At 41.4% G+C, this 16,517-nt stretch overlaps 2 protein-coding genes across 5 annotated transcripts; one reads left to right on the top strand and one right to left on the bottom strand.

Annotated features, from left to right (window-relative positions):
- The first annotated feature begins 60 nt into the window (after nt 1-60).
- Nucleotides 61-13,536, top strand: nek5 (NIMA related kinase 5). Of its 4 annotated transcripts, none has more exons than XM_066706395.1 (22): nt 61-175; nt 763-914; nt 1,157-1,253; nt 1,603-1,700; nt 2,685-2,768; nt 3,027-3,097; nt 3,597-3,683; nt 5,638-5,692; nt 5,797-5,997; nt 6,471-6,561; nt 7,653-7,783; nt 7,991-8,220; nt 8,566-8,644; nt 9,058-9,336; nt 9,733-9,813; nt 10,002-10,106; nt 10,205-10,285; nt 10,546-10,608; nt 10,686-10,905; nt 11,121-11,252; nt 11,512-11,614; nt 11,697-13,536. In XM_066706395.1, the coding sequence occupies exons 2-22, from the start codon at nt 798-800 to the stop codon at nt 12,004-12,006; spliced, it is 2,715 nt and encodes a 904-aa protein (XP_066562492.1). In that variant the 5' UTR covers nt 61-175; nt 763-797; the 3' UTR covers nt 12,007-13,536. The 4 variants fall into 4 exon arrangements, with proteins under 4 accessions (XP_066562492.1, XP_066562495.1, XP_066562493.1 ...); XM_066706398.1 differs by having other exon boundaries at nt 7,650-7,783; nt 9,058-9,174; XM_066706396.1 differs by having other exon boundaries at nt 7,650-7,783; nt 11,124-11,252.
- alg11 (ALG11 alpha-1,2-mannosyltransferase) lies at nt 13,101-16,271 on the bottom strand. Its single transcript, XM_066706399.1, has 4 exons — nt 16,167-16,271; nt 15,672-15,893; nt 14,389-15,320; nt 13,101-14,153 (listed from the first exon to the last, which is right to left on the bottom strand). The coding sequence occupies exons 1-4, from the start codon at nt 16,223-16,225 to the stop codon at nt 13,852-13,854; spliced, it is 1,515 nt and encodes a 504-aa protein (XP_066562496.1). The 5' UTR covers nt 16,226-16,271; the 3' UTR covers nt 13,101-13,851.
- Between the last annotated feature and the right edge of the window lie 246 nt (nt 16,272-16,517).

Raw genomic sequence — 16,517 nt, 5'->3', positions numbered from 1 at the left:
AAAGGAAGTAAATAAATATAAAAACAAAAGAAAGGAAATCCAAATCCCAGAATGCAATGCTAGAGTTTTCTTCAAGTCGGTGTATTCCCGTATGACTTAAGCGCACCTGTGCGTTTTTGATCTTGCAAAGGACGTTTCAATTGAAAATGTAAAGAAAGCTGACAGCAGTTATCTGGTAAGAGTTTTAACAAACGTATGCGCCTTCATGCAGCTGCTAATGCAAATGAAATGCGAAGCTGCAAATTAAACTGCGTCCTGGTGTGTCGAGGTGAAGCAGATCTGTGTAGCTACCTGTCACCTTAGTAACGCCGCACCATTCAGCAGATGACATGTTTCTTTTTAAAGCACATTTAAAAAGGCATCGTATTTGTCAAAACACGAACTTTCACATTAAACTATTAACTATTAAAAACTTAAAACTATTTAACAACGCTTTTAACTGGTGCCGCATCCCCTTTCTGGTGCCTGGGAAGTGCCTGCATGCGGCTAGTGAATGTGCAGGACATTCCCCATTATTGTGAGTGCAAGCTTTACATTTTTAATTTGCTGTCATTGTTTTACCATTGTAGTATAGATTAGCTGTGCAGCTTGCCAGGATAGACATGTTCTGTTAGTCTAGTTGATTTTGCAATCTGGAAGTTGAAACTGAAAAAGGTATATGTTATTAAAAAGTTATTATTCTACTTGGCTGATATAGTCTACCTTTGTCTAAAACGACCGTCTTCTAATGTAATGAATCTAATTTATTGATGTTAATGTCAGATCCAGACTTTATTCCCTTTCAGCCCACCCCTGCCATGGACGGATTTGAAGTTGTCCGACTGATTGGTGAAGGAGCTTTTGGCAAAGCTTTCTTGGTAAAAGCCAAAGACAGCAACAGTCAGTGTGTAGTCAAGGAGGTCAATCTCAGAAAGGTACCATGCACTCGCCCACCACTCACCTTCAGTGCCTTGCTTCCTGATGATTTAACTGTGTTTTAAAATTGATTTGAATACAACTGTTCAGAGGGTGATAGAAAAGCAGGCACTAAGTAGGTCATTCCAGGGCTTCAGTGCCTTTCTCACAAATAATATTGCTGATCTATTTCATTTTTTTTTTATAGATACAGATGTGTGCCTTCCTTGGATAAGTTGTTTCCTTTTGCATTTTTCTATAGATGCCTCCAAAAGAGAAGGAAGCTTCACACAAGGAAGTGACACTGCTGTCCAGAATGAAACATCCAAATATTGTCACTTTTTTAAACTCATTTGAAGGTTTGCGTGGATCTAAATACTACTGAATATGTTGGATGTGTAAAAAGAAACAGAAAGCAACCATCTATGGTTGCTCACCTGTTTAAAAAATGCCTGGTCATGTGATCTAAGACTAGCTAGGCGGAAATAAACATTTCTACCTGAGATGTCTTTTGGTAGATTAGGTTTAGGATCAATTGATTATCAGTGAACTTTACAGGCATGTGAATCCAGCCCATTATGTTTTTAAAATGGTTGTCACATTACCATGAAACTGGCGAACACACAAGAATATTCTAGTTTGTCTAAAGTCCCTGTTAATGCGGCTCTGGAGTGACTGCTATGCTTGCCCTGTGTGCTGTTGTTTCAGAGCGGATGAAGCTGTACATTGTGATGGAGTTCTGTGATGGGGGGGATCTCATGAAGAGGATCACCATGCAGAGAGGCATCCTATTTGCTGAGGATCAGGTAGGGAAAACTATGTCCTTGGTCTCAGTGATTATTCTGAGGACAGTCATACAAAACTGTGCATTCTTTCAATTATTTTAGTGTAGTTGTCATTAAAACTCAATTATCAGGATATTTTTAAATATACTTGAGAGGTTAAATAGTCCCCAAGTAGATGTTACGTGCTGAATGTCCAGCTGTATGTACTCAGTGTTCTTGCATACTCCATGTTTGTTGTTTTCACTCTCTGAGCACTCTCCTCCCTGTCCTCGCAGTGACCTCAAAACAGACCCAGAGTTTGTGCCAGGCAATGTTAATAAAATGATATGTAGAACATGTGTGTGTGTTGCTGATTGTGCCTGTGTATTGGGGTGTAGTCTTGTCCCTTGAACTCAGATGTTTTATTTGTATTTGTATAAATTGAATACATGTTATTAATTAAACTTTATGAGCCTATTAAAAACCATAAACATTGCAGCTGATTGAATAGAGGTCAGACAATGTTAGCTCATGACTGCCACGCCGTAGTTATCAATGTAGTGGCAATCAGAAAAGCTTGAATACGTTCTCCTACAACTCTACACACATACATTTTGATATTGCCAGACCAGACAAATATATCATTTTTAATCATATATCATATCTAACAGAGTTCTACTATAATAATATAGGAAAATATTCAGAAATAATATCACATTTTGTTTTTTAAGTTATATTTTAACAATGGTAGTTTCTTAGTAACTATAATTGATTATAATAATATAATTGATGTATAAAGTTCATTCAGTGTTGGTGGCATTCATTTTAGTTAATATTAATAAAAGACTCAGATTCCACACCCGGAAGTATTTCTCAAAGACTGCACATGCTGTGGTAATTAGAATGACAGGATTGCGTGAGATTAGGTAGGTTAGATAGTTTTATTGAATAGAAGAATCAATACACTAGCTCATTCCTCCAGCAGACTGGGACTTATATGCCCTTTCTGTCCCTCTGTCTCCCTAGATATTGGATTGGTTTGTACAGATCTGCCTGGGGCTGAAGCACATCCATGATAGAAAAGTCCTGCACAGAGACATCAAGGCGCAGGTACTGTAGATTGTGAAAGTGAAACCCAGGTAAACCCTACTATTTGGAGTAGACAGACTTAATTTGCCAAAAGAAAAAAGATGGTTCTCTTTAAATGTAAAATTTCAGTGAAGTATCAAGAGAATAATTGTCAGAAGAAGTGCTGTTATCATTGTCTGTATAGAGTGCTACTGAAAAAGTGCAAATACATCTGGATCAACTTCTTCTAACTTTGACAGTAAGTTTCTACCTTGCTTGAATAGATGTTTCTTTTCTCAGAATATATTTCTTGCCAACAATGGCATGAAAGTGAAACTTGGAGATTTTGGAATTGCAAGAATGTTAAACAAGTAAGTGACTGTTATTATAAGTGACAGCTGGTAGGATGAGAGCGATCGCTTTACCCAGACCAGATGTGGCTCCCTATTTCTCAATTCAGAGATGTTTATATGTCCCAGGTGCAATCTGCTAAATATTTAGTTTGCTTTATAAAACTATCTTATCTGAACACATACTTTTCATGATGAGTTATTGAACAGGACTGTTCCACAGTCAAAGATATGTTGATAAATATAATCTGTAAAATACTGAAAAGTAGCCAAATACTTCTTCAAATATCTTCCTCTGAACATGAAAAATAACAGATATTACAAATATTTGTAATAATACTAGATTTTGTTGTTATTTATCTGATGTTGGAGCAAATAAAGGCAAAGTTATTTTCTTTTAGGATTAAACAGCAACTTGTGTGTAACAGTGTTATAATTACTCTGAATTGCCAATCCTGAGTTGTTATCCTACTGATGTTTCTTCGTGATTGTTGGTGTCTTCTTATCGTTTATTGATTAGCACGATGGAGCTGGCCCGTACATGTGTGGGAACACCCTATTATCTGTCTCCGGAGATCTGTGAGAACAGGCCCTACAATAATAAGACGTATGGACCCCTTTCTTAAGTTAACTTCCAGTTTCTCAAGACTGAAAGGGATCTCTTTCCCCTTCTTGTTTTGAATTGGCAAGGATGGGCCGTGGAAAGGCTTGGCACTCACTCCAGCTCTGGTTGTTATGGTGACCAAGGATAAGGGTCTGTGAAATAGTTTCCTGTCTTTAATAGAGTTTTTAAACATGTGTGGGAACCTATTTTCAACCTTTTGTTTTCGAACACTGAGCTAAAAACAATGTGTTAGACGAGGTTTTGAAAACTTGTTATTACTGCACTTTAATCTAAACAATCACAGTGTGATAACATGAATATCAATATTTTTAAATATTCTTGTTTAATTATTTAAATTCTTGATTGTTTGGTTTAGATAATGAGAATATGTATTTCATTTAATTACATGGCACAGGGTTACCACACAATGACAAGCAGTACGAATGTGCAAGTGGTGAAGCAATGTCTTTGTAATATCATTCCTCTAAACATGTCACTGTTCGGAACTGGCAGTTAAACTAAATGTTGGCTGGATCCAGTTACCCCAAGCAATTTGGCAAATCTTAGTTAATTGATAGCTAGGCCTATAATTTGTTATTAAGTAACATGTAACTCCACCCACTGAAGTGCAACATTGCTTGGCAAGTGTTGCTACTGACTTCGCAATGTTAGTGACTTCGGATTACTTGTTATTTTATAATAGTGGACCATTGTTACTGAGCTGAAGCACTGCAGTCAGTCACACTGAGCCAGCAGTGATGCTACCCTGACAGGTTGCCTTTTACAGCATTTGCAGCATGTATGGTGTAGTGACTTGCATTTACCTTATGACATTTATAAATACTTGTTCATTGGAACAGACTTTTTGTCTGTCACCTCCTAAATTCACCCCTTGTAGTACTGGCTTCTCAAACACTAGTCACTGAATGTGAATCTGGCGCATGTAGTCATGCAATTCTTGTTTAAGGTGTGACACAGTGCGGGGTGTGGGACTGTTAGTGCAGCCCTTCCTACTTTCGGGCCACTGCTCTTGCACAAGTGTAGGGTTAGGCGTTGTTGTAGTCCTAATGGGGAAACATAGGTCAGAAGCTGTGATTGGGTTTATAATCCAGGTTTTTCCTGACTCTCAAGCTCCCCAGACACTCTCCTCGCTTCCCTGATTGAGGCGGGGTCATTATATAGGCCTTAGTGCCGGCAACTGGCTGTATCTTCTGCTCTGCAGGCTGTCAGAGATGTGCGCGCAAATTGGTTAGCTAAAGCAATTTATATTAATTGTTCAAGGAAGAAATAAAAAATGTGAGAGGAGTCTTTGCAGTCCTGACTCGGGCAAAAGTGTGGCTACTGAGTCTGACTGGAGTCTGTGTAAGACAAAGAAGGTTTACTTGATCCTGTATATTAATTGTAATTAACCTTTTCACTTAGTACCCAGTTATGCTGCTGCAAAACGATGACCTTATAACTGAACAAAGGCACATTGTATTATCCAGAAAATATGTATTTGTAGACTTTTAACAAGGCAGGACAGCAGCGCATTAGCTGATGTTATGAGTGCACAGATTTGGTATCGACTTCTGCCTTAATTACGGCTTTGTTTTCGTTTAAAGCACAGGATGAGCTGAACAAATTACTTTCCCCCTGGCATGAGGCCATTGCGTCTGTACCATTGTTTCCATCCACTATCATGATATTGGATGTTTAAAACAAAGGTCATAGTACATCTAATACACCATTCCAGTATGCTCTCTTATTACTGATCAGCATATAGCAGATTCAAAATAATCATCTTGTTTTTTTCCAGTGCCAGTCAAATAGAGCAATAGGTCTGGAATTAAAACTCCAGAGTGTTGTGATTCCAAAAGGCATGCCCAGCAAATGTGAGAGCACTTATGGATAGGGATGTATAATACATATTCCAAGGCTAAATAACTGTATTATACTCTGTGCTTTTTATACACAGGGATGTTTGGTCTCTGGGCTGTGTTCTGTATGAGCTCTGCACTCTGAAACATCCAGTAAGTAACCCTGTTTCTTGAGAACTCCTCTGAATAAACAAAATAAAAAAACAAGCAGTGTGACAGTCAGACAGGGCATATGATGGCTGTGTTTCTGATTGCAGTTTGAGGGCAGTAACCTGAGGCAGCTGGTGGTGAAGATCTGCAGGGGGCACTATAATCCTGTCGCTCCCAGGTATTCCTATGACCTGCGCCTGCTTGTGTGCCAGCTTTTCAAAGTCAGCCCCCGAGACCGGCCCTCTGTCAACTCCGTGCTCAAAAGGCCCTTCCTGGAGAAGCGTATTGAAAGGCACCTAGATCCGGAGGTGAGAAGGGCCTCCCTCTGTGGCACATACAGTGACCTGTCTGTTTGCAGAAGTGGGGAGAGGGTAGTCACATGCAACACCACCTGTTCTCCGTGACACTGGAGTAGCAGTGTAATGTCTGCAGTGCTATCAGTTTATAAGTTGCAGGTGTGGTGTGAGTTGGCATACTCCTTAGCACACGCCACAGTAGTTTCCACGTCCTAAGGTTGGAATGGTTGTGCAATTACATCGTCAGTTAAGCAACCTTATTGCACACCTCTGCCCAACTATTCTGATAAACAACGCCCCAGATACCTCCGTTTGATTTTATTATGTAGGACAAACTCACTGTTAGTGTGAAAAGAAAATCTGTTTTAATGAAGAGCACTTCCCTCTTTGTTAGTTGTAACTCGGCATGATAAATAAAAAGCAGCATTCAGCCGGAGGCACGATGTCCAAAGCCATTTCCTCTCCCTGTTGTTGCTGTTTTCCAGCTGATTAGAGAGGAGTTCAGCCACACAGTTCTGCACAAGAAGAAGCCCTCCAGTCCACAGCCTCAAGGTCGAGCAGCAGCCCAGGCTCTAGGTACTGCCCCTGTCAGAGCAGCGGCCTTTTCTTTTATAACATAATATCTTTATAAGAATAAATACGATCGAAATTACTCCTCCCCTTTAAAAGATATGTGGATTGATTGTAGTTGGATTTAAAAATAATCCGCAATGCCATCTAGTGGTTGTAAGTGTTCATTGTTTTTAATCTTATTTATTTATTTATTATCTGATTGTACCTTATTCTTATTCTTTAATTTAATTTAATTTCAGGTTTATAGCCAATGCCAAGATGTTGAGCAAAATACACTACTGTAGATTTTACCTGTCATCAACGTAAATTGTTTCATCCACTATAGCTGTCTTAACAAAATCAAATAAAGTGTAGGGCTTATCTGTAATTAAACCAACACACAGGGTGTTCTCAGAAACAGGAAAGGGAAAAAAATAATCCTCTGGAGATTAATTCAAAGTGTAGTTTTCTTGGTGTATGTCATTCTCTTCTTAATGTTTAACTATGAATCTTTAGCTATGATATTGTGGACTGTAAATGTTAATAATTCAACAATGCCACCTTAATATTAAACCTCACATTGATTCCTAAATGTGAACAGAAAGCTTTGATTCTCTGAGCTGTGGTTCTGTGATGTGATAGCTAGTGCCAGTTCTCAGAGCTACTGAAGAAGCCACTGAAGAAGCAGACATATCCCAGCCTCTTACAGTAAGGCCAGAGCTCACATGGCAAGGCAACACTAATCAGCTCAGGTTTGCAACAGAAATGCCCGCAGTTACATACACAGCACTACACATTTATCAGTATATGAGCACGGGACCATGTATAATTTCTGTAAGCAAAGATAGAATTTGCCTGAACATGTATACCTCATGTTTAGGATGTTGTCAGTGGAATTGCATGTGATGCACAGATTAAATGTCTTCCATTGCAATGTAAAAACACACATGGTCTCCTGTACTGACACTCCTAATTAAGACTACTAATCATTCCTTAACAAGAGAAAAAAAACCATGTTCAATTTTGGATATATTTGAACAACTAACTGGCTTTTGTTTTGGAGATCATACATGTATTTCAGGGGAAAAATTTTGCTGCTCTTATTCTCTCAGCAGAAGTGAAGGATGTGAAGCCCAGGGCCCAGGTACAGCCTTCTCCTCTCAGGAAGCCAGGGCCCCTCATCAAAAAGCTGCCCCCCAGGCCTGAGTGGAAAGCTCCAGCCCAGGTCTACACTCCAGAGTATAAGGTCATGAGCAGCTGCCTTTTTCTGGTGCATTTATGTATGTGTATACATAGTCATCCGCAGAAACGCAAACACTCTCATATTCCACAGCACGAGAAGCCTATGAAAGTAGCTTTAGGCAACAATCAAATAGTTAATTTTCAGTTATTATGGTTATCAGTGTTCATTTATAAATCAAACAGTTAAACACTGTGCTTTTCATTTCCATAGCCGGTGTACCCTAAAGCAGTGGTAGCAGATAGACCAGTGGCCAGACACTATGAAAGGAATTGTCACTATGGGGACTATGGACAGCATGGGCTGTATGGGCACTACCATGAACAGCTAGATCTCTTTAAGAAGAAGCGTCAAGAACAGGCGGCCCCACATCCAGCTCCAGCCAATGAGAGACCCAAAGCTGGCAAAGCTGATGGACTAAATGTTCTTGAACCTCACCAGCAGTAAGCACTGAGACATCTAATGCTGCCTTCTGGCACTGATGTTTGTCTGTTCTCCACTGTGGACAAACAGTATCTCCAGGAGAGATTGTAAAGTGAAGCAGGGTCTGGCATACACAGGGAGGATATATGCACTAGTCCTTACTTACAGACCCTTAACTACCCTATATTAAAATCTAAAAGTTGGTATTTGCATCATACAATCTCAAAGGAATTTGCAAGTTTTGGTGTATGGTTAGTTTTGGTTTATTTTATTTATTTGGTTATATTGATCTTTTTTGTTGTTGCTGAATCATGGTTAGCAGTTTTACTGGTATGTAGGTGACTGTGTTTCTCTTGTACTCCAAGGGTTGCTGCCGCTCATGATGAATACCTGCAAAGAAAACAAGAGGCTTACCAGTACAAGATCAAAGTAGAAAAACAGCTGGTTAGGCACTTTCTTTATCTTGTCCCCAGCAAGACCATTGAATGTTTGAATAGATCTGTACTTTTAAAATGTATTTAGTGGGTTTGGTTGCAGCATTTACACAGGTTAGCCGGACCAGAGTCCAAATTCATGTGTAAATCAGGTATTCCAGCCCTCAGGTGTTAGGCTAATTAATTACCATGTTGTGTATAAACTGAAGATATGCACGTTCATGAAAAGTTTGGAGTAATTTATCTATTTTTTTTTTTTTTTAATCAAATGAAGGTACATTTTGAAATTAGGGTAAAATATTGGTATGGAGCTGCTACTGATTGAATGTTGCACACAGATTATTTTAGCAGCAAGTCCTCAGAGCTCTCTATTGGTTCAGCAGCACCGATTAGCTCCTCCCTATGTCTGTCACCAACACACAGGGCCTGCGTCCGTCCACTGGAGATGCTGTTCGTCACAGAGCACAGGGGCCGGAGCTCCCAGTGCCACTGCCAAGGGGCAACCACTTTCCGTTTGGACGGAAACATGGCGATCAGGAGGTGAGGGATGGTGCCCAAGACACATTGAAAACAGGGCAACCCCTCTGTCCCTCAGCACAGAGAAAGGAGCCTCTGACAGCCACTGGCATCACTGTGGTGGTAGTGAAGAGCAGGGTGGGCTACTGTAACTCTGAACTCAGATATCTTCAGTTGTGGAGCTGGGTACGCATGGGTTCTTCCACTCTAGAAGATTTTAGTTACTTCCATCCTTTTCCACAGTTAGCAGATCAAAGCTGAAAGAATGTATATATTTTACGCGTTCTTTCATACCCAATCGGGCAGTTTTGTCGCACGTTACTCAACTTGTTGCTGCAAGATCCCGCAAGATGTGAAAATGCAGGTGCCGCTGATGAAGTTTCAGTGACTGTAATTGTCTATTTTCTATGTAACTGAATCTCTCTTGAAATTAGATGTATCTTGATAAACATCACTCAGTAAAAGTATAATTATTTAATTTTCATTTGTAATTATTAAGCTATTTTTGGACCCAGTTGGCTCTGTAAGATAAACTCAATAAAGTTGAGTGAGTAGCCTGTGATATTGTCTCCTTTCCTTTAGAAGTATCTAGAAGACCTGAAGGAAATCCGTCAGCATTATTGCAATGAAGTGAAGAAGATGAAGATAAAAGCAGGATTGGAGGTAAATATTTATTTCATAGAAAGCATAAATGCAACATAACCATCTAAAGAAATATGAAATTGATGATGCCCTTTTAAGTTTTTGTTATGTGCTCGGCCTGTCAGTTGTTTAAAAGTGGGCTGCAGGAGAGGCTTCACAGTCATTGTCATAGTACCTATGTTTTAAAATTTTTGGCTTTTTTTTCAAAGCCTCAACCGCAGGTCAGAGCAGACACTTACCTGGTTAAACAGGCAGAGCCGAGCCAGACCCCATCCCAAGAGAAGGAGAAAGAGACCAGAGGAGAAATTGCTCAGGTAATGACTGTTTCCTCCTCAGTCTCCACCATCACACACTGAGCGCTACACTACAGCACTTCAGACATCACAAGTTCTCCTCTTTGTACTTCATGAAGGATGTTGACAGACAACTGAGAAACATCATGTACGAAAACCAACAAGAAAGGAAAGCACTGCTGAAGAAACATAAAGCAAAGGTATGATCAACATCACCATCAAGCTTATATTTGTTTATTGATGGTGCATCACATGATGTACTATTCACTATTACATATATAGATTTGCACGAAGAAATGTTGTAATATAAGTGGATAGAGCATCTGTTTGGTTGAATCCTGTTAGAAGTCAATCAGGAATATACACAGGGTGTGCAAAGGCAGCTTGAGAAGGCTTTCAATACAATGAATATAACATGCTTGAAAATAACTTTTTATTTATTTTAAACATGTGCCCGAAGGGAGTTATGTTCGAGGTACGACTGGAAGAGGAAGGGGTGCTTGAAGATGAGGAAAAAGAAGAGGTAAAAAAATAAAGTATATATAGAGTATATCCATTGTGAACCTGTTCGCTGTGCTTGAACATTACACATCATTTCAGGACCTGGATGTGTTGAATCAGACACTGACCTTCCAAGACGGAGAAGATCTGAAGCAGAAGGGGTGGAGGGGAGTGGAGCCGGAGGGGCACCGGCAAGGGCAGTCCCCACATGGGGCGAGAAGGAAGCAATGGGGTCAGCGACCACCGCACACTCTTCTGAACGCTATGGCGGAGCTGCAGGTCTCCTCTGTCTGTCATACCATGATTGCCCATGAGCTTGGTAAGAGGCTGTGTGTGGAAAGGAAGGTTCCCATTGGCCAATTCACACTTTATTTTTACCTACACCAGCAATGTGGTTTGACAGGAAAGCTATATCAGATACTCTTGAGTCTAAGGTTGCAATATATGTTATAATCTCCTTTCTGAAACAATAACAATTATAACATTTCACGGAGCAGTAAGGGACGTTGTGAAGTTCGTTGACCTCTCTGTCAGCAGACGGAACTGCAGCCGAGCACAAGGTCCCTGAGAGAAGGCAGCAGTGGGGTGAAGGCCCCCCAGCAACACTGCTGCAGGCGCTGGCACAGGCCGAGCTCACCACTGCCACCACAGACACACTGCCACTGGGTAAGACTCCGCTATCCACTCACTCACTCACTCACAGTCACCACAAGGAGAAGGACATTGCTGCCACACCTTGCACTGGGATCTCTACAAAGCAGTTTAAACCCCTTTAAAGCAAGGTATAGAAGCGTGTTACTAAAACACCTGTTAATGTTTAAAATGTAGAAATTTGTCTCAGGAAAATTACCATCCCAGTCCCTGAAAAAAATAGCTGTAAAGACTAAAACAGAGAGTTGTTTTACATGCTTGTCTCAAAACTCAGGGACTTTAAAGCCACAGAGAACAGAGGAGGAAGAGGAGAGCTCCGATTTAGATTTAGATGTGGATGAAGAGCGCCTGGAGCCCAGATCAGACGATGACGACACGTACGTGGATCTGCCTCCGATTGCCATTCCTCCATCAGATGTGTGAAGTCAGTCTTTTAACTACGTTTCTTTGATGTCTTAGAAACTTTGAAGAATCAGAGGATGAGCTGAGAGAAGAAGTGGCTGACTCCATGAAAAACTTCTATTTAATGGAGGAGGAGGAAGAAGACAAGGTGGAGGTAGAGGAGGAGGAGGGAAAGACTACAGAAAAACAGCAGGACTTAACAGTGCCTGATTCTCCTGCTGAACGCACAGCAGACAACCCCACACCGGTCATTCAGATTGGGACAAAAGCTGAAGAGACGGGGCCCCAAGAGAAACGGGTAGAAGGCAAACGGGCTGTGGAGAAACCCCAGACTGATCCCACTGGGGAGCAGCACCAGGCTGATTAGTGTCCGGCTGCTATCACTCTTTACCTGTAAGCAAGAATGTAGGTATATTTTTGTAGAACTCCAAAGCAAATATCATCTGGGTTAGTGTTGCTTCTAGGCAGATTTCACAAATGTAAGGTATCTACCAAAGCAACTGGTAACCCTGTATATTAATTTCCATTGTCATTAGCATTATCGTTGCTCACTTCTGAGAATTTACTCAGAAGTTACTTGCATGAAAGAGAATGGAGTCTCAGGTAGATCTTACTTTCAGTGCAAGTACCTGACATAAGCCCCATTAACACAAACTTTTGCCTTTTTCTTGGGAATTTGTTGTCAGAAAGGGTCTAAGCCGGCATACTGACACCAGGAATTTTCTACCTCGCACTCTAGTCGAGATGCTAGCACATTATCAAATTATCAAACTTTTACAAATACGTCCAAAATAAGTGTCCTTCTCCTCTCCCGAATCCACATGCTTCTATTGCGTGTCGATCCCAAGGTTCCAGCACTCTGTCCTGAATTCTCCATTTTGTGTGTGAAAGGATACATCCCAGCATTTTGTTTTTGCATTCAAAGTCAGTGTGAATGGGGGTGCAATAGAAAAAGAGACTATAGTCCATAGTAAATCCCAAAGCATGTTCTATGATTTTCCCCCAGCAGATGGCAGCACACTGCAAGGGATGCATTTGTCATTGGGTGAAAAAAGGTACCTGCAGAATATTGAACCTCAATACCAATTACATTTCTATCAGTATTTAGAAAGAAATGGGTTGCCCACATTTCCAGTGAGGTTTTACTGACCATCCCTCATGAACACAGAGATGTTTTAATCTTGTGATACTGTAATGTGGCTTGTTAGTGAGAGTGATCAATAGCTTTGCTTTGCCAAGGTAGGTGTTACATACATACATATCGCAACCTTGTAAAATCATGACTTAGCCATTTAACTTAATATACCATGAGCTACTTGCACAGTAAAATAAGTACAGTGTATAAAATGTAAGTTATTTTCTTGATGTTCTAAACTCTTTAGCAAAATAAAAGTCACATGGCCTTGACATTTTTTTTAATAAAATTCTCAGAGAACTGATCATGCTGTAAGTAACCAATAGTATCAATCAAGGTGTTTTTATTAACAAATAGTCATGGACAAAATTTCAAAACAAAGTAATATCACCGATCAGAAATCAGCAGAGAAGTTATGGGGTGCTAAACTTGTCTGTCTGAACGTTTGTTGAACAATTAAAGATGTTTTTATTTGTAACTTACTACAGGACATTATACACACTATACATCACATTACACTGTCTGAGCCATTACACTCCATCTCCCTTTAACACTCTGAGAAACAAAATAATATTTACAGCATTATCACAGGAAAGTTGATGAGACTTAAAATGGGGTCTGAAATATTGGAAATAAATTAGGGCAGCAGAGCGTAATATTTTACAATGGTTGGTCATATCTTTTTTTCCTTTTAAAATAATGTAATGGATATCTGACAACTTGAAATTGTCCTTTGGAACTATTAAAGTGCATTACAGCATGTATTGTATTGATCCTTCCTGAATCAATTAAGGTGACAAAATCAAAAACAGAAAACATGTAGGCTGCTGTAGTTCTCGCTAGTTATGACATTCTCCTATTAGAGGTTTACAACTGTATAGAGGTGGGTAATAGTTTTGCACATCAGTTTCAAGGATACAGCTAAGCATTGCAGTAAATAATGCTGGGAATTAATGGAATTACTACTGCTGAAAACTAGTGGTGCTTAGCTCATTAGACTTGGCCAGGGTTATTGGTACTCAATGCGTTTTATAAGAGATCTCCTTTAGTGTAAACACACAGTCACAGCAAGGGAGGCTACCTGGCAGGTAGAGTGGCTTGCAGAGTCTCCCCCATCAGCGGCTCTGTGGCTGACAGGAAGCAGGCCTCAAACTCCTGGTCGGAGAAGCGAGCCACTGACAGGCGGGCATTGTGCCTGATCTCCCGCCGGGCCTCAGGAGACAGAGCCAGGATCTTCTCCAGGGCTTCTGCATAGCTGTCTACATCATCTGCCAGAAACCCCGTCACCCCTCCCTCATGGGGTACCACAATATCCAGTTTTGGGCCTCCAGATTTGTGGGCCAGAATGACTGTTCCTGCCGCCATGCACTCCACGATCCCTGCAGAGACAGACAGGGAATACCAATTATTGATCAGCATCTCAAGACAGAAGCACAGCCTGCCTTCTTCACAATGTAAGTGCAGAATTTATTTTCCTGCAGCACAGACCTCCTTATCTATATGACATTCTCCATATAAACAGATCACAAAAAGCACATGCAGTAATACTAAATTAATGCCATTCCCCAAATGTTCACATTAAGCGAATCTCCAGTTCAAGCTTCTTTCTCTTACCTATTCCGAAATGCTCATTCCACATGGTGTGCAGACCCACGGTGGCTTCAGTGAGCTCCTTCTTCAGTTCTTCAAATGGAATGTTCAACTTGAACTCTACCTTGTCCCCAACTCCCAGCTCCTGGCACAGCCCTCTGAGCTGCAGCACCCTGTCCTCGTCTTCCTGGTTTCGACAGCCGCCAATCAGCACCAGCCTGAGGGAGGCCTGCTCCGCTGGCGTCTTCTTGTCCAACAACTTCCGAAATGCTCGGATCTGCAGGCGGTGGTCCTTCTCTGGTCTGAACTGACCGACTGAGACAATGCTGTGGCTCTTCTTCTCGTCGTCACCCTCCAGTGGGATGTCCAGGAAGGTCTGCACGTCACAGGGCGGGTACACCACGCTTGTGCGGTCACGGCACCTCCACAGAGCCAGGATGTGGTTCTGGGTCCACGTGGAGTTCACCATTATAACATCACTGCAAGAGCCAACCAGGCCATAAAAAAAGGCAAACATGCAATAATAGATCAGCTTGAGGGTGCTAAGAATGGGGTTTGCCGAAATGAAGTCTGCATTGTTGAAGCTGGGGTTTCTTTCACGAACCACAGACAGCATGTCCATGCTGATGGTGGGGTAGTGCACGTAGCTCCCTGTGCGGCATGCTCCCAGGTACTTGAACACAGGCAAGGTGAAGGCATAGCCCATAGAGTCTATGTAGACGTCAGGGACCAGTTCTACGAGTGCTTCCCATCCCAGCACAATGGATCCCAGACTTTGGCCCAACAAGGTGAAATGTGGATAGAGGCTGGCTTCCACCAGGATACGATAGTTAAGGAACACAAACTTCACCGGCCCAGGCAGCCTGATGTTAAACCTTCTGCGCACGCCTTCGAGGATCTGCTCCCCTGTGACGCCCTGGTCCCCCGTGTACACCACGAAGGAGGCATCTTTGTACCTGCCGACCACAGTAACCGCAAGAAGCAAGTCGATTATTTGAGGTTATAAGAACAGGGCTTATGTTAGAGTTGGGATGCTTAACCATTCGACTACTGACATGTACTTATCCTAACATTTGTAATTCTAAAGCACAGAGACGAGTCATATAAAGTATTTTCAAACATTAAAACTGGATTTGATCAATGCCAACAAAAATATAGAACCATACTTAATATGGCTTTACTAAACAACACTTATTTTATCTCCTGCAGGATTACACCTCGCCCTGCTGCACAAACCCTCTGAAGACAGCGTCCTGCAACCTCTTTTTGCAGCGTGTCAGCACCAGCAGCGACGCCCTGTGCCCCACCTGTTTTGAAGGGCTCTCAGCGCACACCACAGGACCCTCTCTCCGCCGCCTCCTGCATTGCAGTAGGGGTGGAAGAAGGCCACGACCGGGGCTTTTCCCTGCTCGTCACGGCGCGTCTTCCTCCGCTGAAGCAAGAGCCGGATGAGCAGGATGAGGAGGAAGAGCAGAGCAGTCAGAGCCAAGCTCAGGTAGATGCACGGTATCAAAAGCGACCACAGCAATCTTGGAAGCGGGAAGAGCGGCAAAAAACACAAATACATCAGGTTTTGTTGCACGTTGACACATACACAATGTTTCAATAAATCATTAGAATCAAGATAATAGTAACCCTAACCACATTAAAGTACGTGTTTACATTGGGTGCCGCTCAAAACATCGCTAAATAAACAACACGTCTACTTGTTTCATTTATCCTTACAGGTATTTACAAGCAGCCTTTATTTTTAATCGAAGGGAGCTTTATTATTAACAATATTAAAGTGAAATAAACTTTACCGGATCAAGTCGCATAAGCACAGCAAGTCGTGTCCAGCCATCGTTGTTTTAAAACGCATGACCCCGGAAGTGCAAGTTGTCCAGAGGTGCGCGTCTGTGATTGGCTCACACCAGCGCTGGAACACGTGTTTGTTTCTCATCTGTCAATCAGAGGCGAGGCTGCGCAGTGCGTATTCACAGAGGCAGCAATTTGCGCTAAATTAAAATTGAATTATATACCCCTATGTGTTTTTAATGTATAACTTGTTTTGTTTTTGTGACGATTGTAAACCGAAGAATTTGCCTCGAAAGCCTCCCCATAACAAAACACAGTAAAATAATATTTAAGGGCAAACCTGAAATGTTGAAGCA

This window comes from Amia ocellicauda, chromosome 6 (genome assembly GCF_036373705.1).
Source record: "Amia ocellicauda isolate fAmiCal2 chromosome 6, fAmiCal2.hap1, whole genome shotgun sequence".
NCBI lineage: Eukaryota > Metazoa > Chordata > Actinopteri > Amiiformes > Amiidae > Amia > Amia ocellicauda.
This window is presented reverse-complemented; position numbering and strand designations above follow the sequence as displayed.

What these genes read in the sequence shown, in the direction of transcription:
- nek5 (XM_066706394.1), top strand. Translation starts at nt 798, where the DNA reads ATGGACGGATTTGAAGTTGTCCGACTGATTGGTGAAGGAGCTTTTGGC. An exon ending in AAAGGCACCTAGATCCGGAG is followed by an intron (nt 5,998 to 6,470) that starts GTGAGAAGGGCC and finishes GCTGTTTTCCAG; the next exon opens with CTGATTAGAGAGGAGTTCAG. An exon ending in CATGATTGCCCATGAGCTTG is followed by an intron (nt 10,906 to 11,120) that starts GTAAGAGGCTGT and finishes CCTCTCTGTCAG; the next exon opens with CAGACGGAACTGCAGCCGAG.
- alg11 (XM_066706399.1), bottom strand. Translation starts at nt 16,225, where the DNA reads ATGCGTTTTAAAACAACGATGGCTGGACACGACTTGCTGTGCTTATGC. An exon ending in TGCTTATGCGACTTGATCCG is followed by an intron (nt 15,894 to 16,166) that starts GTAAAGTTTATT and finishes CCCGCTTCCAAG; the next exon opens with ATTGCTGTGGTCGCTTTTGA. An exon ending in CTGAGAGCCCTTCAAAACAG is followed by an intron (nt 15,321 to 15,671) that starts GTGGGGCACAGG and finishes TGTGGTCGGCAG; the next exon opens with GTACAAAGATGCCTCCTTCG.